Raw genomic sequence first — 26,112 nt, forward strand, 5'->3', positions numbered from 1 at the left:
CCAGCAGCATTATGGAGTGTGTGTGTAGTCTGAGACATGACAGAGAGAACCACTGACACCCAGCAGCATTATGGAGTGTGTGTGTAGTCTGAGACATGACAGAGAGACCCACTGACACCCAGCAGCATTATGGAGTGTGTGTGTAGTCTGAGACATGACAGAGAGACCCACTGACACCCAGCAGCATTATGGAGTGTGTGTGTAGTCTGAGACATGACAGAGAGAACCACTGGCACCCAGCAGCATTATAGAGTGTGTGTGTAGTCTGAGACATGACAGAGACACCCACTGGGACCCAGCAGCATTATAGAGTGTGTGTGTAGTCTGAGACATGACAGAGAGAACCACTGGCACCCAGCAGCATTATAGAGTGTGTGTGTAGTCTGAGACATGACAGAGAGAACCACTGACACCCAGCAGCATTATGGAGTGTGTGTGTAGTCTGAGACATGACAGAGAGACCCACTGACACCCAGCAGCATTATGGAGTGTGTGTGTAGTCTGAGACATGACAGAGAGACCCACTGACACCCAGCAGCATTATGGAGTGTGTGTGTAGTCTGAGACATGACAGAGAGACCCACTGGGATCCAGCAGCATTATGGAGTGTGTGTGTAGTCTGAGACATGACAGAGAGAACCACTGGTACCCAGCAGCATTATGGAGTGTGTGTGTAGTCTGAGACATGACAGAGAGACCCACTGACACCCAGCAGCATTATGGAGTGTGTTTGTGTTCACTCTGTACTGTCTGAAACAGATCAGGCATGAATTCAGAATGGTAAAGGTTTGGGAGAGGGTTTAACCTAGTATCGGGATTGAACAGGCAACCCTCGATAATTGGAGCTCACACACGCATACACACAGAACACACATGGCAGCTAGCCTCGAGGTTAGAGCGTTCTGCTAATATCTGACAGGTCACTGGTTTGAATCCTTGAGCTGACAAGGTGAGCAATCTGTTGATGTGTCCTTGAGCAAGGCACTTAAACCCCCAATGTTCCAGGGGCGCTGGACAATGCAAGAAACACATGTCCATTAAACACTTGGAACGATGAACACTTGTATAAGTATAAAGGTATTATTATTACAAAGCAGCCTACCCTTCTGCCATTGAAAGAAAAGACAGTGACGACAGCGTGAGGTTTGTAAAGTGCAGTACGCACTGCTCGGGTTTGTACATAAATCGCGGAGAATCATCCTCGAGGAGCATCGCCATCTATCTCCTCCGGTACGCGTCTAAAGTGCACTGGTGTCCTATTCTGGAAGCTACTTTCCGTTATGTATCCAAGATGTATCCAACTGGACTGCTGAAATATAGCCTATCAGAGTGACTCACCAGGGATGCGGTCTAGCCTATGTGTGCCGTTATAACTCTAGTAACATTTTGGCATTGTCTCAAAGTTTTTTTCTTCTATATAAATATATATATACGCGGCTGAACATTGGGCAACACAAGCCAGGTCGACAAAAGTTACCTAAATGAAAATGTCCTCGACTCTCAGCTCCCCTTCGCCGAACAACAGCAGCCTTTTTACGGCGAGCTACGAGTGGACGGACCTCACGGAGGCGCAAAGACATATGAACCTGCTTCTCTTCGGCTTGTGCGTCGCCATCGCCGCTTTAACCTTCTTGGGAAGTGTGTATTCTCTCATCTTTTTCATTCGGATGAGGTGGAAAACCATCCTGTGGCTCATCGTGGCTTCAATGTCCGTGGACGACCTGCTCAGCGTGATACCTCTCTCCCTCTTTATGCTCATGCAGTGGGAGAGAGATGGAGAGGGAGGGTCGGTGATCATATGCACTTTATCGGGACTTCTCTATGTGTTCCAAGGACTCTCCAGCAATATGAAGGCTTGCCTTATCGCAGCCTACACCTTTTACGTTACCAAGCGAGAAGGAAGCCCTCGTCCGTTGAGGGTGATGTTGGCGATAGCCGGGGTGTGGGTAGTCAGCCTGGCCGTCAGTGTATTACCCCTGTGCGGCTGGGGGAGTTTCACTCCGTTCTCTCTCGGCTGCTTCCCGGAGAGACGAGGTTTTTACCTTCTGCTCCTTTTCTGTTTGTACTCCGTGTGTTTCTGCGGATTGGTGTTCTTCTTCGTTCCTCTCACCTACCAGCTCCTGTGTTTCAGAGAGCCACAGAGGACGTTCTACCCGAGCTACTTGGATATAGCCAGGGATCTGAGAGGGGACGGGTCTGCGCCTCTCTGCGAACTCCCGTCCTTCTCTCGGGATAGCTTGGACAGAAGTTATCCCGAGCTGAGTCCGGGTGGGTTGGGGAAAGGGTTAGGGGTGCGGGACAACGTGGAAACATGTACCTGCTCAAACCCTGCCTCTGACGGTGTACTGAGGGATGATGTTACCATCACTAACTGGGAATCTCCGGTGTTCTTTGCACAAAAGCGCTTCTCCATGATCCTAGCGGTATTGAGAGTTGTCTTGTGGATGCCTATGATGGTGAGTGGCCTAGAGATGCTAAAATGTGTAGATAAAAAAAAAAAATCAAATCATAGATATGCTCCTATAACAAATAGGTGTTCATGTGGGGTTTAATAATGGTATTGCGTTATATACCGTGTATTTTCTTAGTCCTGCAACGCCACGTTGAATAGCCCGTCTGCCTACTCTATAAAACATGTAGGGTAAGGTGGGGTAACACCCCACAAAAAGGCATTGCACATCTCACTGTTAATATCCTCACTATGGCTAGGTTTACATTCAATTGGCAACAGATTTTCATGCAAATATAAAAAAAAAATCTGTATAAAAACAATATGTACATTTTCCCCACCATTGTTTCCATCAAACTGACATGTTGTGGATTAAAGGCTGTGCGTGACGACGTAGTGCAAATAAAAATAGACTTTTTCAGTATAATTCCCATCTCATTTTCAACTACTGCGGGGGTTTTTTCACCAAAAATGTTGCGTTATAAATGTGCCCACTCTGCTATTGGCAGTGCGCTCCAGCCAACAGCTCTCAGATACCGTGCGGGTATAGCCTGCATGATGAGATTATTATGGACTGAAGAGAGAGATTATTTTGTATTTGTCAAATAGGCAGGCAAGCATCGGTAATCATGTCACCAGAATAAGACCCTCGATATTTATTGGAAAGGTACATCAAGCTCATCACTGTGTACTTTTACCAACCTGTGTAGTTCATCATAATTAATTGAGTCTATAGCCTAATTAACTGCTTTCCCAAGTCGTAGAGGGAGAAGCACAGCATGTCATCGCGTGACACCAAGTTTACTTCCATAGGTTGCTTATTATATCAATAATAGCACATAAAAGTGTTTCCACTGCCATTTCTTGCATAATTAATTTTACAGACATAATATATCCCACCTTGTCTAGTGTATTTTGTTTTTTGTCAACATTTAGAAAGTTTACTGACAAATTTGCTGTTTCCATCAAGCCTGTCTTTAAAAAATGTTTATCCGACATCTACTTTACTTGCATAAAAAGGTTGGATGGAAACCTAGTTAGCAGCGAGGTTTCCATCCAATTGGCAACAGATTTTCATACGAATATTCAAAAACATGCATAAAAACAAAATTACCGTATTTTTTCACATCAAACTGACTTGTTGCGGATAAAAGGCTGTTCGTGATGACGTAGTGTACATAAAAATAGTTTTGTGGTTAAATTCCCATGTACAAAATAACAAATAAAAGTGAAATGGGTTTCCTTCACATTTTTCACTCTACTGAAGGTTTTTTACATTTACATTTACATTTAAGTCATTTAGCAGACGCTCTTATCCAGAGCGACTTACAAATTGGTGCATTCACCTTATGATATCCAGTGGTGCATTCACCTTATGATATCCAGTGGTGCATTCACCTTATGATATCCAGTGGTGCATTCACCTTATGATATCCATGTTTCACAAAACATTTCTGCGTTATAATTTAATGAATGTGCCCACTCTGGTATTGGCAGTGCGCTCCAGCCAACAGCTCTCAGATACCGTGCGGGTATAGCCTACATGATGAGATTATTATGGATCAGCGTCAATGATCATGTCAACAGAATAAGACCTTTGATATTTATTGGAAAACAGCATCAAGCTCATCACCGTGCACTTTCAGCTGCCCCCCCTCAATGTGGCAGCAGAAAGCGCACAGTGATGAGCTTGATGCTTTACATTTTACTGCTTTATTAAAAACTGGTTGCAATTTCTGTCTCTAAACAAGTGGATTATTTATCTTTTGGCTCTCCTAGAGGTATATACTGTGCATTCGGAAAGTATTCATACCCCTTCCCTTTTGGGAAGTGGATTAAATGGGTTACATTTGTTCCTCATCATTCTACACACAATACCCATAATGACATCACAATACCCCATAATGACATCACAATACCCCATAATGACAAAGTGAAGACAGGTTTTTAGAAAAGATTTCTTAAATGTATTCAAAATTCAAAACAGAAATACCTTCTTTACATAATTATTCAGACCCTTTGCTATGAGACTCGAAATTGAGTTTGGGTGCATCCTGTTTCTATTGATTATCCTTGAGATGTTTCTACAACTTGATTGGAGTCCACCTGTGGTAAATTCAATTGATTGGACATGATTTGGAAAGGCACACACCTGTCTATATAAGGTCCCACAGTTGACACTGCATGTCAGAGCAAAAACCAAACCATGAGGTCGAAGGAATAGTCTGTAGAGCTCCTAGACAGGATTGTGTTGAGGCACATATCTGGGGAAGGGCACCAAAACATTTCTGCAGCATTCAATGTCCTCAAGAACACTGTGGCCTCCATCGTTCTTAAATGGAAGAAGTTTGGAACCACCAAGACTCTTCCTAGAGCTGGCCGCCTGGCCAAACTGAGCAATCGGGAAGAAGGGCCTTGGTCAGGGAGGTGACCAAGAACCCGATGGTCACTCTGACAGAGCTCTAGAGTTCCTCTGTGGCGATGGGACAACCTTCCAGAAGGACAACCATCTCTGCAGCACTCCACCAATCAGGCCTTTATGGTAGAGTGGCCAGACGGAAGCCACTCCTCAGTAAAAGGTACATGACAGCCCGCTTAGAGTTTGCCAAAAGGCACCTAAAGGACTCTCAGACCATGAGAAACAAGATTCTTTGCTCTGATGAAACCAAGTTTAAACTCTTTCGCCTGAATGCCAATCGTCACGTCTGGAGGAAACCAGTTTCTTCACCAACTTTTTATTTTTTCACCAATTTCGTCCTCACTACTCGCTACCATTTTCCGTATCCGCTCAAGTCATAGTGCTCTGCTTCAAGGAGCGAACGGGTGTTTATTGAGCGCTAGCTCAAAAACCCAACAATGAACTTGCTATATATAATATTGTATAGCTTTGGAATCGTGATATTACGTACTTATGAGGAAAATAGTCACGTTTCTCGACATATACACTGACTTTTAGAAAGGATTGCGTGACGATTAGCTTAGCAACCGCGTGACGCAGCATGACAACGTGAACGCGATTGGTTGACAGTCTGGTGGGTGGGGCGTTATACGTTCCTTCATTCATTGAATTCCTATCTCCTTTCTATAATATCTCTGACAACGGCACCATGCAGTGCACCCTGGACTAAAGAGGCAGACAAACAGGAAACATGTGCTAGACCCTCTGTTAAATTACACATTTCTCCAGGTAGGAATATGGCAACAATATGATCAATGGCTCATTAGAGAGAAGACATCCTCCCGAGTTATGACATCAGCCAGTATTGAAATCTGACATGTATGATAGACGTTTTAGAGATCTTAAAATCATATTCCTTTTAACTTCCAGTGTAGTGAGAGAGACTTTACCACAGTGCTACGTCATACCGGACGGATTTCTGTCTGCTTGAATGCCAACAACTCAGATACACATGAAAACATGAAATGACCCAGGGGATAGAGAGAACATCACTCAGTGGTGCACAAACGCAATATAACACTAAATATATATATGAACATGAACCATTCCTTTAAGGCCAGGCACCACACCCTAATACGGATTTGTTGTTCTCTTAATCATATCACAATCAACTTTTACCAGGTGAATTTAGACACAAATAAAATACTTTTTTGTATTACAATATTCTGGAAATGTTTTATTAGAATATGCAAATTAAGGCAATACCTCATTAAATATGCATATATTTGCATATCAAGCACGAGTATTTTTCTGGACATTGGATAAGGCTAGCCTAAATATTTTTGTTTCATTGTGTTAATTACACTCCAGGACTGGACTTGATCAAAGCAGATTGTGGATAAATACTTTTTATCTGTAAAATACTAAAGACATGTACGTAAAATTTATTTTTGGTAAATTATTTTCCAAATAAAAGGTTATGTAGAATAAAGATGTTACAGCATATAAACAAATTCCATATAAACAAGTTTGGAGAATATATCTAAGGATAACCACACAACATTTGGTGAATGTAGAGGCTTCTGAAGCTGAAAGAAATGTGTTAGCGTGTGTGAACAGTCTGACTATCAGGAAATGACAGTTAAAGACAAGTACAATAAATGAAGACTACCAAATTCCAAAAAAACGATTTAGATCCAATCACCACATCTTAAAAGTAAGATACTAAAATATAGTTCCGTTTCTAACATTTTCTATGAAATAGGTGTTTGAAATTCTGTGTAATTCAATGTAGTGAGCTTTGAAATGATTGATGTATGTCCATTATAAAGTGGTTAAAATTCATACAAATGTTGATGATGGTAGTATGATAAACTAAAGAAAATACACATTATAATCAAGTTTTTTACATTTTTACGTTTACTTTTTGAAAATACTAATATTAATAGAACAAAATACCAACAAATCTCAAAATTGACAGGTAGATGTAAAAATGTAATTTCAGTTTGTGGTGCCTGGCCTTAATAAGATTGTTTTGACTGAGTGTACAAAACATTAGGAACACCTGCTCCTTCCATGACATAGACTGACCAGGTGAATCCAGGTGAAAACTATGATCCCTTATTGATGTTGCTAGTTTAATCCCCTTCAATCAGTGTAGCTGGAAGAGGAGACAGGTTAAATACTCATTGTTAAGCCTTGAGACAATTGAGACATGAATTGTGTACGTGGGGCGGCAGGTAGCCTAGTGGTTAGAGTGTAGAGGAGGCAGGTAGCCTAGTGGTTAGAGTGTAGAGGAGGTAGGTAGCCTAGTGGTTAGAGTGTAGAGGAGGCAGATAGCCTAGTGGTTAGCGTGTAGAGGAGGCAGGTAGCCTAGTGGTTAGCGTGTAGAGGAGGCAGGTAGCCTAGTGGTTAGAGTGTAGAGGAGGCAGGTAGCCTAGTGGTTAGAGTGTAGAGGAGGCAGGTAGCCTAGTGGTTAGAGTGTAGAGGAGGTAGGTAGCCTAGTGGTTAGAGTGTAGAGGAGTCAGGTAGCCTAGTGGTTAGAGTGTAGAGGAGGCATGTAGCCTAGTGGTTAGAGTGTAGAGGAGGCAGGTAGGCTAGTGGTTAGAGTGTAGAGGAGGTAGGTAGCCTAGTGGTTAGAGTGTAGAGGCAGATAGCCTAGTGGTTAGCGTGTAGAGGAGGCAGGTAGCCTAGTGGTTAGCGTGTAGAGGAGGCAGGTAGCCTAGTGGTTAGAGTGTAGAGGAGGCAGGTAGCCTAGTGGTTAGAGTGTAGAGGAGGCAGGTAGCCTAGTGGTTAGAGTGTAGAGGAGGTAGGTAGCCTAGTGGTTAGAGTGTAGAGGAGTCAGGTAGCCTAGTGGTTAGAGTGTAGAGGAGGCAGGTAGCCTAGTGGTTAGAGTGTAGAGGAGGTAGGTAGCCTAGTGGTTAGAGTGTAGAGGAGGCAGGTAGCCTAGTGATTAGAGAGTAGAGGAGGCAGGTAGCCTAGTGGTTAGAGTGTAGAGCAGGTAGGTAGCCTAGTGGTTAGAGCGTGGAGGAGGCAGGTAGCCTAGTGGTTAGAGTGTAGAAGAGGCATGTAGCCTTGTGGTTAGAGTGTAGAGGAGGCAGGGAGCCTATTGGTTAGAGTGTAGAGGAGGCAGGGAGCCTAGTGGTTAGAGTGTAGAGGAGGCAGGGAGCCTAGTGGTTAGAGTGTAGAGGAGGCAGGGAGCCTAGTGTTTAGAGTGTAGAGGAGGCAGGTAGCCTAGTGGTTAGAGTGTAGAGGAGGTAGGTAGCCTAGTGGTTAGAGCGTTGGACTAGTAACCAAAAGGTTGCTAAATCAAATCTCAGAGCTGACAAGGTAAACATCTGTTGTTCTACACCTGAACAAGGCAGTTAACCCACTGTTCCATCATTGTAAATAAGAATTTGTTCTTAATTGACTTACCTAGTTTAAATAACGTGAAATTCTGAAGGTGTTATGGATGGGTAAGACAAAAGATTTAAGGGCCTTTGAACAGGGTATGTGCCATGTGCACTGGTTTTATTGTGTCAAGAACAGCAACACTGTTGGGTTTCTCACGCTCAACACGTTCCCGTGTGTATCAAGATTGGTCCACCACCCAAAGGACATCCAGCCAACTTGACACAACTGTGGAAGCGTTGGCGTCAACATGGGCCAGCATCCCTGTGGAACGCTTTTGATACCTTTTGAAGTCCATGCTCGGACAAATTGAGGCTGTTTTGAGGGCAAAAATCAAATCATATCATATTTTATTTGTCACATGTGACGAATACAACAGTGAAATGCTTACTTAGCCCTTAACCAACAATGCAGTTTAAAAAAATAAAAACAATAATAATAAATAAAAGTAACAAATAATTAAAGATCAGCATTAAAATAACCGTATTAGGAAGGTGTTTTGTACACTATATAACTTGTTCTAAATTTGGAGATACCAGATCAACTCACCTCAGAATCATTTTGTTAGAGTGACTTAAAAAATGTAGATGAGACAGATAACATTTATTGTTGAGCAAGAGTAGTGACAGCCAGGGAAAGTGTTGGGAAAACATTGGTGACATAAAGAGGTTTCTGTTGGAATTACAGTGTGTGGTAAGCAGTTACCCCACCCCACATTACCCTATATTGTAATCTAATGATGAGTACATGCCGTTTTATTCACAGACTCTGGTGCTCGTGCGTCATGCTGTAAACGCCCGCAGCTCATACCTGGAAACGGTGGAAACGGTGAGCTTCTTCCTGACCCTGCTGGCGCCTGCGGTCACGCCGGTGTTCATACTCTCCGATCGCTGGGTCCACCTTCCGTGCGGGTGCTTCATCAACTGCCCCCGGGACACAGAGCATGAGCACACCGGTAGGCTATGCCCTCTGTGATTGTAAAGGGCCAGTGAGCTGAGGTGCAGAGTGGAAAAACCAGACGCTTATCTAAAGCGACGTAACATTTTAACATAAGCTACATAGACCTACAGTATATGCCTACGAGAATCAAACTCACAGTATTATGGTAAATGCCCCATAACATACAGTATAGACCTGCACATTAAACCTAACACATTTACACGACAACAGTTGTTACAATGAAACATGATTTGGGTCTGAAACACATAAGCTTACATCAATGTCGTACATTTAAAAAAAAAAAATCACTTATCTAAATGAAATATGTTTATTTATTTTTGGGGCAAAAGTCACTATACATTTTCATTTTCTTCCCGCAGCAAAGAAGAGGTTTGAATTTAACCTCTCCTTCCAAAAAGGGTACGGGATATACAAGATATCGCACGCGACCAATCCCCACCGAAACCCGTCCGTCGAGAAGCCTTCCTATTACAACTTCTTCAACTGCGACTTCACAGAAAACCAGCTTGCCGTGTTGGACAGCTCGGGGGTCGTGAGCCTGCAGGCCGAGCTGGGGTTCAGGACCCCACGTGCCGTGGACAGCTCCCCACTGCGTGAACATGGCGAGCTGCTTCTCGAGGCAGTGGCAGGTGAAGGAGAGGCCCTGGCGCTGGCAGACTGCCTCCAATTTCCTCACGATAACCACAGAGACCAGGACCTCAACCTCACCGACACGTCGTCGGTGTTCGAGGGAACGGAACGGAGACTGTCGCATGTAGAGTGCAGAAAAATGGAGCTGACGGACTGGGAGTGGTGTAGGAGTAAATCGGAGAGGACCCCCAGACAGGTAGCTTACCTCGCAAAGTTTCCCTAAGTGGCTAACATAAACAAACCTTTAGTCTATACCAACCAGTGCCATATATTTAGAAAATAATATGGCTCTGGGTTAGACTATAGGCTAGCTAGGTAAATAAATGTTTACACTACGGCTGCATCACTTTGACCTGTATAGCCTAACCCAGTGTTTTTTTTATCCTGGTCCTAGGAACACAAAGGGCTGCACATTTTGGTTTTTGCCCCTAGCACTACACAGCTGATTCAAATGATCAACTCATCATCAAGCTTTAGATTTAAATCAGGTGTGTGTAGTGCTGAGGCAATAAATTATTCAGGTCCTCTGTGTTTCCAGGACCAGAATTAAGAGACACCGGTAACATATAGATTGAAGACCTGTTCACACTGGCAGTTTGAAGGGACTCAAATCCGATTGATTTGCATATCTGATTCCAATCTGTTCTTTTTCCTGCAGTCTCAACTGCCAAAAAGCACATGGAATCTGATATTTCAATCCACATTTCAAACCACTTTCATAGGTGGTTTGAAGTCATATACAAATCTGATTCCTGGCCATGCAACTTGTGTCTGAATGGTCAAATCAGTTTTATTTTCCCTCGTGGTTTTTAAGACTGTTATTTGCCATATTTTGTTGCTTGCTAGCTACTCTGTTAACAGTTTTGAAAATAACATGTGGAAGCTAGTTAGCTTGTTAATTGTTTACAAACTAATTAATTAATGTACTGGAAACTTAAACAGCTTCCTAGCTAGCTAGTTGACTGCTGTGACTGCTGTGACTAGCAAGTTGACTGCTGTGACTAGCTAGCTGACTGCTGTGACTAGCTAGTTGACTGCTGTGACTGCTGGGACTAGCTAGTTGACTGCTGTGACTAGGTAGTTGACTGCTGGGACTAGCTAGTTGACTGCTGTGACTAGCTAGTTGACTGCTGTGACTAGCTAGTTGACTGCTGTGACTTCTGGGACTAGCTAGTTGACTGCTGTGACTGCTGGGACTAGCTAGTTGACTGCTGTGACTAGCTAGTTGACTGCTGTGACTGCTGTGACTAGCTAGTTGACTGCTGTGACTAGCTAGTTGAATGCTGGAACTAGCTAGTTGACTGCTGTGACTAGGAAAAAATAATTTGTTTTGAAAGTTGGATAATTATTTTTACTTAAAAGTATTCTTACACTATGATTTTGAACATTTGAAGTAACTGGGAAACGTCCATGTCGACGCATTGTTGTCAGCTTAGCTTGCTACATAACTTCTGAGTGATAGGAAGCAGGAGAACCACCACCAAATCACACTACGCCACCTCTCACACACCAGTCGTTACTATGACAACCGGCGTAGCCATGTCGGCAAATGACTCCTGTCTGAACGCATTCGACTTGGTCACCTATAAATGTGCTGTTTGAACAGTCAGTATTCCAAAACTGATATGAGCGTTAAAGACCTGCAGTGTGAACAAGGCTGACCAATATGTCCCCTGCTATCTAGCCATCATATGATTAAGTGATAACGCCCGAGAAGCCGGTGTTTGTTGGATATATTGGCATGGGTGTTGTTGTTGTTATATTGGCAAACCGTGCCAATATATCCAGGGTATTATCACTTTTTTACCACGGGTTATCAACATATTCAAATAATGACTTGTGGGCTAGACACCGGCTGGAATACGCTTTTAACCAATCAGCATTCAGGATTAGACCCACCCGTTGTATGATATTGATTATCCTCCAAGACTTCCCCTTTTTTCTGGTTTATTCTCACTTTCAAACAAGTCAACAATCAAGACCAATCATGGTCATGAATTAACAGCAGCTATAGTGATATTGTGCAGGTCAACAATAACTAAAACGTTTGTAATTCAGGGCCAATTCTAAGGAACTGTCCCATACAACAGATGGATTTTTCATCTCTCTAGGCTACTTGTGAGTTTACACACATTACATTAGGCGGAAATGACCCATAGCCTCTGTACCGAGCACACCTGTCGGCGCTGGCAAGCCTGATGGCGTTCTAATTGTGAATTTAAAAAGCTCACAGATGGTACGAGTCACTTAAATGTCCCGTTTTAGCGGTTCGCTGTTAGAACATCCAGGAACTTCACTTGAAAAATAGCCGTGTTTGCATCTAGTCCGGTGTGTGTGTGTGTGTGTGTGTGTGTGTGTGTGTGTGTGTGTGTGTGTGTGTGTGTGTGTGTGTGTGTGTGTGTGTGTGTGTGTGTGTGTGAGAGAGAGATGGACTTGTGTTTGCATTGAAGTGCCAGTCATTGCAGAAAGTCACATTACAAGCACAGTAATGTTATTGGCTGTCCTTTTAACCACAGTAACCCAGATTCATGTCAGTAATCAAAGCATAGATCGATGGCCAGAATCATTTCAGCTAATTATCCCTGACATTACGCTCCACCAACCCATTAAAATGACAACAGGAGATAGGCCTACAGTTAAATGACAACAGGAGATAGGACTACAGTTAAATGACAACAGGAGATAGGTCTACAGTTAAATGACAATAGGAGATAGGTCTACAGTTAAATGACAATAGGAGATAGGTCTACAGTTAAATTACAATAGGAGATAGGTCTACAGTTAAATGACACTGTTGTTTTGCTGTCCTTCCTGTCTTAGTTAACCATTTACCTGATAATAGTAGGATTGTGCGTTGTATTTGTGGTTTTAGCAATACTCCTGTTATTCAGATATAAGCCTATGATACTAGTATAATTTCTCAGGATAGGAGTTACCTTCCATGAACTCCAATTAACTCACAATGAAATCCATGAACTCTTTGTGAACTTTGAAAAAGTCAGTTCTGTCTATTTAGATTCAGTTCTGTAGACAGTTTTTTTAAGCCTGTTTCCAGACCTGATGTGAATAACGACAGTGGAAGGTGTGAGGGAGGTTTGGCTGTGTGTGAATACAGTATACAGCTGGATGTAGGCAATACAGTCGCTCCACTTCTGCAGGCAAGTGTTTAGAAAACAAAGGAGCGAACGATGAGAAGAGAAAGAGCCCTGAATGAGACCACACACTCAGTCCCCTATCTCAAAGACACACACTCACACACACACCTGTGTGTGTGTTTGTGTGTGTGTGTGTGTGTGTGTGTGTGTGTGTGTGTGTGTGTGTGTGTGTCTGTGTCTGTGTCTGTGTCTGTGTCTGTGTCTGTGTCTGTGTGTGTGTGTCTGTGTGTGTGTGTATTGTACCCTGAATATTGTTCTGGTAATGGGTTCCTGACTGAATGATATTGATCAGACAGCCAGAAGAAGTCAGAGAAGAGGTCACATGACTAGGGACCAGGACCTCTGACCTCATCCAATGGGTTTTGAGAAGGAGGTGAGGAGAGTAGATATGAGGAATCAAATAAATGAATTGAGATTCTCCCCATGTACAACCCTACTGAGGTTCAGCTGCAGTAAAGTAACGTTGTCATGGACGACAAGGTCAGGTGACTAGTTAAACTTCCGAAATACATAGATGCAGCTTCATGGACGAGGGAACAAAGATCACAGTCCAGCTTCTATCGGCCCAACAGTAGCCAACTTTACAACATACAACATACTGTACCCTACACTTTCTCTCTGTTAGAGAAGTCTGCATTTCTCCTCCATCGCTATCAGAACTTAATATTTTCCTCTCTGGTTTTGTGGGACACTGAGTCCCAAATGAATTGATATGAAGAGAAAAAAGGCTGTGCTCACCACATGCAACATGGGAGAGGAGAAAACAGAACATAGAGAATAAAACAGTCTCATTCTGCTCCAGATTGCAGCCATCCAGCTACAGGCGTTAGCTGTTCTGAGCGATACCGCTTTGGGGTAGTAGGGAACTCTCAGGAGGTTGGGACCGGGCTTTCCACACACATGCACACACCCTCCGACAGGCAAAGTGTCAATACAGGAGGACTAAGATTGAATCCTACTATTCCCGGCTCTGACACTCATCGGATGTAGCAGGGCTTGCAAACTATCAAGAAGTGCAAAGGGGAACACAGCCGCGAGCTGCACAGTGACACAAGCATACTAGACGAGGCAAAATGTCTTCTATGCTCGCTTCGAGGCTAGCAGCACTGAACCATGCATAAGAGCACCAGCTGTTCAGAACGGCTGTGTGATCACGCTCTCCGTAGCCAATGTGAGTAAGACCTTTAAACAGGTAAACTTTCAGACAGATTACCAGGATGCGTACTCAGAGCACATCTGGGTCACATTAACACCACCATCCCAGACACACTGGACCCACTCCAATTCGCATACCGCCCCAACAGATCCACAGATGACACATTCTCTAGTGTACTCCACACTGCCCTTTCCCACTTGGATAAAAGGAACACCTACATGAGAATGCTGTTACTTCAATACAGCTCAGTGTTCAACACCATAGGGCCCTCCAAGCTCATCACTAAGCTTAGGACCCTGGGACTGAACACCTCCCTCTGCAACTGGATCCTGGATTTCCTGACGGGCCGCCTTCAGGTGGTGAGGGTAGGTAGCAACATATCTGCCATGCTGATCCTCAACACTGGAGCTTCCCTGGGGGTCACTGCCCTTTTCCCTGGGAAAGGGCAGTGTGGAGTGCAATAGAGATTGCATCATCTGTGGATCTGTTCGAGCGGTATGCAAATTGGAGTGGGTCTAGGGTTTCTGGGATAATGGTGTTGATGTGAGCCATTACCAGCCTTTCAAAGCACTTCATGGCTACTGACGTGAGTGCTACGGGTCTGTAGTTGTTTAGGCAGGTTGCCTTGTGTTCTTGGGCACAGGGACTATGGTGGTTTGCTTGAAACATGTTGGTATTACAGACTCAATCAGGGACATGTTGAAAATGTCAGTGAAGACACCTGCCAGTTGGTCAGCACATGCCCAGAGCACACGTCCTGGTAATCTGTCTGGCCCCGCAGCCTTGTGTATGTTGACCTGTTTAAAGGTCATACTCACGTCGGCTACGGAGAGTGTGATCAAACAGTCGTCTGGAACACCTCGAAGTGAGCATCGAAGTTATTTAGCTCGTCTGGTAGGCTCGTGTCACTGGGCAGCTCGTAGCTGTGCTTCCCTTTGTAGTCTGTAATAGTTTGCAAGCCCTGCCACATAAGACGAGCGTCGGAGCCGGTGTAGTATGACTCAATCTTAGCCCTGTATTGACGCTTTGTCTGTTTGATGGTTCATCGCAGGGCATTGCAGGATTTCTTGTAAGCTTCCGGGTTAGAGTCCCGCACCTTGAAAGCGGCAGCTCTACCCTTTAGCTCAGTGCGAATGTTGCCTGTACTGTCACTGTGGGGACGACGTTCTCGATGCACTTATTGATAAAGCCAGTGACTGATGTGGTGTACTCCTCTATGCCATCGGAAGAATCCCGGAACATGTTCCAGTCTGTGATAGCAAAACAGTCCTGTAGTTTAGCATCTGCTTCATCTGACCACTTTTTTATAGACCGAGTCACTGGTCTTCCTGCTTTAATTTTTGCTTGTAAACAGGAATCAGGAGGATAGAGTTGTGGTCGGTTTTACCAAATGGAGGGCGAGGGAGAGCTTTGTACGAGTCTCTGTGTGTGGAGTACAGCTGATCTAGAGTTTTTTCCCCTCTGGTTGCACATTTAACATATTGTCAAAGACTCCAGCCACCCAAGCTGTTCTTTCTGCTACCACACGACAAGCGATGAGTGCCAAGTCTGAGACCATAAAGCTCCTGAACAGCTTCTACCCCAAAGCCATAAGACTGCTGAAGAGTTAATCAAATGGCTACCCGGACGATTAGCATTGGCCCAATGTTATTATTTATTTTGGCACTGACTCTCTTGCGCTGGCTGTATGTATACTCACTGGACTCTACCCACACACTCACTGGACTCTACCCACACACTCATTGGACTCTACCCACACACTCACTGGACTCTACCCACACACTCACTGGACTCTACGCACACACTCACTGGACTCTACCCACACACTCACTGGACTCTACCCACACACTCATTGGACTCTACCCACACACTCACTGGACTCTACCCACACACTCACTGGACTCTACCCACACACTCACTGGACTCTACGCACACACTCACTGAACTCTACCCACACACTGACTGGACTCTACCCACACACTGACTGAACTCTACCCACACACTGACTGGACTCTACCCACACACTGACTGGACTCTACCCAAACACTGACTGGACTCTACCCACGCACTGACTGGACTCTACCCACGCACTGACTGGACTCTACCCACGCACTGACTGAACTCTACCCACGCACTGACTGGACTCTACCCACACACTCACTGGACTCTACCCACACACTGACTGGACTCTACCACACACTGACTGGACTCTACCCACACACTGACTGGACTCTACCCACACACTGACTGGACTCTACCCACACACTGACTGGACTCTACCCACACACTGACTGGACTCTACCCACACACTCACTGGACTCTACCCACACACTGACTGGACTCTACCCACACACTCACTGGACTCTACCCACACACTGACAAGACTCTACCCACACACTCACTGGACTCTACCCACACACTGACTGGACTCTACCCACTCACTGGACTCTACCCACACACTCACTGGACTCTACCCACACACTCACTGGACTCTACCCACACTGACTGGACTCTACCCACACTGACTGGACTCTACCCACACACTGACTGGACTCTACCCACACAGACTGGACTCTACCCACACACTGACTGGACTCTACCCAAACACTGACTGGACTCTACCCACGCACTGACTGGACTCTACCCACGCACTGACTGGACTCTACCCACGCACTGACTGAACTCTACCCACGCACTGACTGGACTCTACCCACACACTCACTGGACTCTACCCACACACTGACTGGACTCTACCCACACACTGACTGGACTCTACCCACACACTGACTGGACTCTACCCACACACTGACTGGACTCTACCCACACACTGACTGGACTCTACCCACACACTCACTGGACTCTACCCACACACTGACAAGACTCTACCCACACACTCACTGGACTCTACCCACACACTGACTGGACTCTACCCACACACTGACTGGACTCTACCCACTCACTGGACTCTACCCACACACTCACTGGACTCTACCCACACACTCACTGGACTCTACCCACACTGACTGGACTCTACCCACACACTGACTGGACTCTACCCACACACTGACTGGACTCTACCCACACAGACTGGACTCTACCCACACACTGACTGGACTCTACCCACACACTGACTGGACTCTACCCACACACTGACTGGACTCTACCCACACACTCACTGGACTCTACCCACACACTCACTGGACTCTACCCACACACTGACTGGACTCTACCCACACACTGACTGGACTCTACCCACACACTCACTGGACTCTACCCACACACTCACTGGACTCTACCCACACACTCACTGGACTCTACCCACACACTCACTGGACTCTACCCACACACTAGACTCTACCCACACACTGACTAGACTCTACCCACACACTGACTAGACTCTACCCACACACTCACTGGACTCTACCCACACACTCACTGGACTCTACCCACACACTGACTGGACTCTACCCACACACTGACTGGACTCTACCCACACACTCACTGGACTCTACCCACACACTCACTGGACTCTACCCACACACTCACTGGACTCTACCCACACACTCACTGGACTCTACCCACACACTCACTGGACTCTACCCACACTGACTGGACTCTACCCACACACTGACTGGACTCTACCCCCACACTGACTGGACTCTACCCACACTGACTGGACTCTACCCACACTGACTGGACTCTACCCACACACTGACTGGACTCTACCCACACACTGACTGGACTCTACCCACACACTGACTGGACTCTACCCACACACTGACTGGACTCTACCCACACACTGACTGGACTCTACCCACACACTGACTGGACTCTACCCACACTGACTGGACTCTACCCACACACTGACTGGACTCTACCCACACACTGACTGGACTCTACCCACACACTGACTGGACTCTACCCACACACTGACTGGACTCTACCCACACACTGACTGGACTCTACCCACACTGACTGGACTCTACCCACACACTGACTGGACTCTACCCACACACACTGGACTCTACCCACACACACACTGGACTCTACCCACACACTCACTGGACTCTACCCACACACACACTGGACTCTACCCACACACTCACTGGACTCTACCCACACACTCACTGGACTCTACCCACACACTGACTGGACTCTACCCACACACTGACTGGACTCTACCCACACACTGACTGGACTCTACCCACACACTCACTGGACTCTACCCACACACTCACTGGACTCTACCCACACACTGACTGGACTCTACCCACACACTGACTGGACTCTACCCACATTGACTGGACTCTACCCACATTGACTGGACTCTACCCACACACTGACTGGACTACCCACACACTGACTGGACTCTACCCACACACGCACCATACTACATTGCAAGATTATGTTATAATGCGTGTATTGCATAATATGTCATATACGTGTCTATTAGATGCTTTAAGCAGTTTCGTTAGGAACAAAACACTAGACTGAAAACAACCACCCACAAACACAAGCTGAAAAACCTCTACTAAATAGGACCTCCAATCAAAGGCAACAAGAAACAGCTGCCTCCAATTGAAGGTCAAACAAAACCCTAAACATAGAAATAGAAAAACTAGACACGGACATAGAAATATACTAACATAGAACATAAACCAAAAACCCCGAAACATAAAACAAACACCCCCTGCCACGTCCTGACCACACTACAATAACAAATAACCCCTTTACTGGTCAGGATGTGACAGTGGCGCATCATTGAAAGTCAAAGTGCTATTGCAAAGCTCTTATTATTAAATATGTAGTTTAAGTATAACTCTGACTGGTGTGTGAAGTTTGTAACTCTCCTCATTTGGTAATGCAGAAATTAGCCAACACTACAAAATAGCCTCCAATACCCTACTCAACAAGCTGGATGCAGTCTATCACAGTGCCATCCGTTTTGTCACCAAAGCCCCATATACAACCCACCACTGCGATCTGTATGCTCTCGTTGGCTGGCCTTCACTTCATAATCGTCGCCAAACACATTGGCTCCAGGTCATCTACAAGACCCTGCTAGGTAAAGTCCCCCCTTATCTCCGCTCACTGGTCAACATAGCAGCACCCACCTGTAGCACGCGCTCCAGCAGGTATATCTCTCTGGTCACCCCTAAAGCCAACTCCTCCTTTGATCGTCTCTCCTTCCAGTTCTCTGCTGCCAATGACTGGAACGAACTACAAAAATCTCTGAAATTGGAAACACTTATCTCCCTCACTAGCTTTAAGCACCAGCTGTCAGAGCAGCACACAGATCACTGCACCTGTACATAGCCCATCTATAATTTAGCCCAAACTACTACCTCTTCCCCTACTGTATTTATTTATTTTGCTCCTTTGCACCATATTATTTATATTTGAACTTTGAACTTTCTTCAAACTACAAATCTACCATTCCAGTGTTTTTCTTGCTATACTTTATTTACTTTGCCACCATGGCATTTTTTTGCTTTTACCTCCCTTATCTCACATCATTTGCTCACATTGTATATAGTCTTATTTTTTATCTACTGTATTATTGACTGTATGTTGTTTACTCCATGTGTAACTCTGTTGTATGTTGTCGAACTGCTTTGCTTTATCTTGGCCAGGTCGCAATTGTAAATGAGAACTTGTTCTCAACTTGCCTACCTGGTTAAATAAAGGTGAAATAAATAAATAAAAACACACACACACAGACACACTATCTGTTTGTGTGTGTGTGTATCACACTCTTTCATTCTCTTCGCATATGCTGCTGCTACTGCTACTGCTGCTACTGCTACTGCTGCTACTGCTACTGCTGCTACTACTGCTACTACTACTACTGCTGCTACTGCTACTGCTGCTACTGCTACTGCTGCTGCTGCTTCTACTACTGCTGCTGCTGCTGCTGCTTCTACTGCTACTGCTGCTACTGCTGCTGCTGCTACTGCTGCTGCTGCTGCTACTACTACTTCTACTGCTGCTACTACTGCTGCTGCTACTGCTGCTACTGCTGCTACTGCTGCTACTGCTGCTGCTACTGCTGCTACTGCTGCTGCTACTGCTGCTGCTACTGCTGCTGCTGGTACTGCTGCTGCTGCTGCTACTGCTGCTGCTGCTGCTACTGCTGCTACTGCTGCTGCTGCTGCTACTGCTACTGCTGCTACTGCTGCTGCTGCTGCTACTGCTACTGCTGGTACTGCTACTGCTGCTGCTGCTACTGCTGCTACTGCTGCTACTGCTACTACTGCTACTGCTACTACTCTGTTGATTATCTATCCTGATTGCCTGATCCCTTTTACCCATACCTACAAGAACATATTACCTTAATTCAGTGACGTTCAGTGACGTTTAAGATGAGGGAGGATGATTTTTGTTTTGTGAACATGGCCTTATTTCTATTACAGGATATTGGATGACTGTCATTTAAATTCCATTCACCCAGTTCAATGTAACATCGATTGAGTTAGGCTACTACATGATTCTAACATTCTTCCAATACCCATCATGAAGTTGCTACAACCTAGCCTATGAAAGTTTACAACATAGGTGCACAAGTCGAGAGAAATTTGATCAGTCAAACTGACAGACAGTGACACATTCAATACCGCCTTGCACACTCTTGCCTGCATATAGCTGATCTAGGGTGTAATCATTAGTCCAACAGTTGCAAACAAGATTTTCTATTGGAAAAATGCAGGTATGTTTCTCTCTGTTTCATTCCATTTGCTTCCTTTTAAGAAATGTTTTTTCAAGAAAATCGGCGGAATGAATCACACGCAGACACAGTTCACTTTCATAGCAGCCACATACAAACAGCATGATCATTTTGCTCATTGTAGAATTCCTTCTCACATCTACGTGCTCTCCTCCTCTCACCTTTTCCCTTTGCTTGTGGACTTCAGTGAACACCACATCAGCTGTCTGTGACCAGGAGAAAAAACCTTTCCAAGCCTTCATATCATAACCGCTAACTGCTACACACAGCCTACATTGTTGTCACCATATTAGCTAATGTCATAGCTAGTCAACATAGCTACTAGAACTAATGCGTTAGTAAACCCACTACAATCATGCAGTACAGTGTACAGTCAGCAAGCAGTTTAGCAGTTACACCCGCGGGCCCCAGTAGCAGTAAATTAATATAACCAACTAATAATTCATAATTATTAAAAACCAAAATCTACCTTGACTTGGAAGAGTTTCAGTGACAGCTAGCCATAGCCAGCTGTCACGGTTGTCGTTGGTAAAGGAAGACCAAAATGCAGCAGGTATGTGTATGCTCATCTTGACGTTTAATAAATTCAAAATGAACACCAAAATAACAAAAGAACGAACGATCAACAAAACAGTCTGGCAAGGCACAAGGCTAAACACAGAACAATCTCCCACAAATGACAAACACAAACAAATATATGGGACTCTCAATCAAAGGCAAATAGACAACACCTGCCTTCAACTGAGAGTCCCAACCCCAATTAACTAAACATAGAATACATGAATATCAGACAGTGCCCAACAAACCCCGGAATACTTAAATCAAATGCCCCTTCAACAAACACACCACCCCGAACCACATAAAACGAATACCCTCTGCCACGTCCTGACCAAACTACAATGACAATTAACCCTTATACTGGCCAGGACGTGACACCAGCTGGCTAACATAGCATCCCTTTCTGTTTTGAGCCGGGTGTTTGAGTAGACTAAAAACTAGCTAGCTGTATTCACTAGCTGTATTCACTTCATTTTTAAAGAAATGAATATGTTCAAAACTGTGCAACTATTGTCTTTCTCTTTGAGTCAACTACTCACTACATGTTATACACTGCAGCGCTAGCTAGCTGTAGCTTATGCTTTCAGTACAAGATTTATTCTCTGATCCTTCGATTGGGTGGACAACATGTCAGTTCATGAGCTCTGATAGGTTGGAAGACGTCCACTGGAAGTTGTCATAATTACTGTGCAACTCAATATTAGGAAGGTGTTATATACGTATTGTACTCCAGACACACACCATATTCTACACACACACACACCACACACCATATTCTACACACACACACCACACACCATATTCTACACACACACACCACACACCATATTCCACACACACACACCACACACCATATTCTACACACCACACACCATATTCTACACACACACACCACACACCATATTCTACACACACACACCATATTCTACACATACACACCACACACCATATTCTACACACACACACCATATTCCACACACACACACCACACACCATATTCCACACACACACAAATTGGCTGCTTTCTACAACGCTGCGGTGCTGTGGATTAGGAAGTGCCTTGGATTGTAAACACCAAGGAGTGTGCCTCTGCAGTGACGCTTTGGCTCTTAGTTTACATCCTGTTTATAGTATTTTGTGTGTGTGTGTGTGTGTGTGTGTGTGTGTGTGTGTGTGTGTGTGTGTGTGTGTGTGTGTGTGTGTGTGTGTTTTAAGAAGTTGTCACATACTGTAATGCATACTGAATGATCATCCGCGACTATACACATGTAACATTTCTGGAAACACATTAGGAACTAAGGAACAGAAGGTCACATGCTTCACAGTGCTACAAGCAGATGAAAACAGAGGTCAGGATTGCGTTGTTGTTGTGTCCTGTTATCATCCACTACACCACTGCTACAAGCCTCTAGCCTCTAGTTTTCCAGACATTAAGGAGAAAGACATTTTTTGGCCTTTCAGTGACTCTACCCACTGTGTTAACAAAGACAGGGTGACACTAGCTTTCACTATCACTCTCTATCTCTGGGAAATGTTAAGGAGATTTTTAGAAACACCACAGACCAATTTAGAACAGAGCTTGGAAACATGTCCTCTTGTTGGGGCCATGGAGAGATGTCTTCATCTCTCTTCTCTCTCCTTCTCTCGTTCTCTCTCGTTCTCTCTCATTCTCTCTCTCGGCCTCGCCCTCTGTCTCTCTCCCTCCCCCCTCCTGCTCTCCCCTCCCCGTTGCTCCGCTGATGGGCTTGGTGCGTTATTTGATTAGACTGGCACAGTGTGTTTTCCTCCCAGCGTGACTGTGAGGCACGGCAGGCATATTGACGTCTCAATGCTTTAGTTTTCTCGAGATGTGGGATAGAGAGAAAGCGAGACAATGGGAGACAGAGGGTAAGACAGATAAGAGAGAGAAAGGAAAAGGAGGGGGTTGAAGATAGAGAGAATGACAGGGTGGGTAAGATCCTTATGCCTCAGTCAGAGGAAGTCAGTGCACCAGATCACCACGACTAACTAATTCACTCATCTCAGTCAAGCTCAATACAACCAGTTAGACAACCTGCCACTCCCTTAACCGTTTCTCTCTCTCTCTCTCTCTCTCTCTCTCTCTCTCTCTCTCTCTCTCTCTCTCTCTATGCCTCTCTCTCTCTCTCTCTCTCTCCCTCCCTCTCTCTATGCCTCTCTCACTCTCTCTCTCACGCTCTCAATTAAAGGGCTTTATTGAAGTGCTTTATTAGTGAAATAAACAATTAAAACTAAACAGTAAACATTACACTCACAACAGTTCATGGAATCGAGACATTTCAAATGTCATGTCATGGCTAAATACAGTGTTGTAACGATGTGCAAACAGTTAAAGTACAAAAGGGAAAATAAATAAACAGAAATATGGGTTGTATTTACAATGGTGTTTGTTCTTCACTGGTTGCCCTTTTCTTGTGGCAACAGGTCACACATTTTGCTGCTGTGATGGCACACTGTGGTATTTCACCCAATAGATATGGTAGTTTATCAAAATTGGCTTTGTTTTCGAAATCTTTGTGGATCTGTGTAATCTTTGTGAAATATGTGTCTCTAATATGGAGGTTAGGAAGTGCAGCTCAGTTTCCACCTCATTTTGTGGTCAGTTTCTCTCTCTTTCTCTTAGAATGACATATGTGTTTACATACACATACTGTACATCAACATTAAAGCGACATGACAAAATGCAAAATGTTAAATTATTGAAACTAGTCTTCTAATTTTAAAGAGGGACCCTTCGTTAATGAAAGTAATACTGGATTGAGAACATCCATTTACACTTTAAGGTCGAAGATGCTATGCTAGCACGTAGCTGAGTGATGCAGATCACCCATTCTATTACCAAGAGCTATGCTAGCACCTAGCTGAGTGATGCAGATCACCCATTCTATTACCAAGAGCTATGCTATCACCTAGCTGAGTGATGCAGATCACCCATTCTATTACCAAGAGCTATGCTAGCACCCAGCTGAGTGATGCAGATCACCCATTCTATTACCAAGAGCTATGCTAGCACCTAGCTGAGTGATGCAGATCACCCATTCTATTACCAAGAGCTATGCTAGCACCTAGCTGAGTGATGCAGGGAAGCTTGAAATGAGAGAGAAGGTATTATACCCTGTGCTCTAATCCCACCTGCAGACACACACACACACACACACACACACACACACACACACACACACACACACACACACACACACACACACACACACACACACACACACTCTTCCAAGGCCCTCGATCTCAATGTGAACTCAGGGGAAGGGACTCACACATTCATCAAGCTGCCTTGTTAAATATCATAGACATACTGTGTAACTGGAGCTCATCTCATAGAGATGGTTCTCAACAAAGATAAAGGCCCTTTTTAGAACTACTACCATTTCCCGCTCATAACATTTAAATTGAAAAAAAAAAATGTTTTTTTTCAGCATCACAAATGATCTATATTTATTCAGTCTCTTTGATCTGTATGTAATTGGAAATGTACGTTGAGATATCTCTGTCTTTGAAAAAGTGTGCTGTTGTATATACCCTAGATAAAATGTATAGTTGTTGCTTTTCTAGATTTTGACTGTAGTCTGTGTTTGTCTTGTGTCCTTACAGAGATCTGGGGGAGGTCTGGCCCTCCCTCTATGTGCCTTCCAGGGCACGGTCTCCCTGCACTCCCCCACAGGGAAGACCCTCTCCCTCTCCACCTACGAGGTCAGCAGCGATGGCCTCACCATCTCCCCCCACGCCACCAAGAAGGTAGAGGTCTACCGCTCCAAGTCTGTAGGCCACGAGCCCAGTGCAGGTGACCCCAGCTCTGGAGGCACGGCCGGGGGAGTGGGGACGGAGGTGGGAATGCGGGATACCAATGTGAAGATCCACCTAGAGGTTTTGGAGATCTGTGACAACGAGGAGGCCACGGACAGCGTGTCCATCATCTCCAACATCAGCCAGTCGTCCACCCACGCCCGCTCCCCGTCGCTGCGCTATTCTCGGAAGGAGAACCGCTTTGTCTCCTGTGACCTGGGGGAGACAGCCTCCTACTCACTGCTCATCCCCAACAGTGGCAACCCCGAGGCAGACAACATCAACATCAACATCCCTGACACGGTGGAGGCCCACCGGCAGAACAGCCGCAGACAGACACAGGAGACAGGAGGCTACCGCGAGGAGATACAGCTGCTCAACGAAGCCTACAGGAAGCAGGAAGAGGACAGAGAAGACTGATACACAGACACAGGATGCAGGAAAATGGCAGAGAAGACTGATACACACAGGAAGCAGGAAGAGGACAGAGAGAACTGATACACACAGGAAGCAGGAAGTGGACAGAGAAGTCTGATACACACACACGGGAAGCAGGTAGAGGACAGAGAAGACTGATACACACAGGAAGCAGGAAGTGGACAGAGAAGTCTGATACACACACAAGAAGCAGGAAGAGACAGAGAAGACCGATACACACAGGAAGACAATGAGCAGACAGAGAATACTGATGAGCACACAAAGGATGCAGACTGGGAAAGCATATCCAGGAGGATTGACCTTTTAACTATATATTTGAAGTATGTATTTTGACAAAACATTAGCTGCCACTGCGTAATACTGCTGGGACACTTATCCTGTGTCCATTCTGTGCTTTAGAGGTCCATTATGTATAGATGTGATGAGGTGAGGTGG

The 26,112-nt window shown here is 44.9% G+C and overlaps 1 protein-coding gene across 1 annotated transcript; it reads left to right on the plus strand.

Moving 5' to 3' along the window:
- Nucleotides 1-1,446: 1,446 nt before the first annotated feature.
- LOC115206651 (probable G-protein coupled receptor 149) lies at nucleotides 1,447-25,884 on the plus strand. Its single transcript, XM_029773825.1, has 4 exons — nucleotides 1,447-2,456; nucleotides 9,006-9,195; nucleotides 9,560-10,026; nucleotides 25,048-25,884. Exons 1-4 carry the CDS (start codon nucleotides 1,488-1,490, stop codon nucleotides 25,657-25,659), a joined length of 2,238 nt encoding a protein of 745 aa, XP_029629685.1. The 5' UTR covers nucleotides 1,447-1,487; the 3' UTR covers nucleotides 25,660-25,884.
- Nucleotides 25,885-26,112: the final 228 nt, after the last annotated feature.

The sequence above is a fragment of the Salmo trutta genome, chromosome 13 (assembly GCF_901001165.1).
Source record: "Salmo trutta chromosome 13, fSalTru1.1, whole genome shotgun sequence".
In the NCBI taxonomy this organism is placed as follows: Eukaryota; Metazoa; Chordata; class Actinopteri; order Salmoniformes; family Salmonidae; genus Salmo; species Salmo trutta.

Excerpts from the sequence above, each read along its gene's own strand:
- LOC115206651 (XM_029773825.1), top strand. The coding sequence starts at position 1,488 with ATGTCCTCGACTCTCAGCTCCCCTTCGCCGAACAACAGCAGCCTTTTT. Across the intron at positions 2,457-9,005 it reads TCTTGTGGATGCCTATGATG|ACTCTGGTGCTCGTGCGTCA; the intron begins GTGAGTGGCCTA and ends TTTTATTCACAG. Across the intron at positions 9,196-9,559 it reads CACAGAGCATGAGCACACCG|CAAAGAAGAGGTTTGAATTT; the intron begins GTAGGCTATGCC and ends TTCTTCCCGCAG.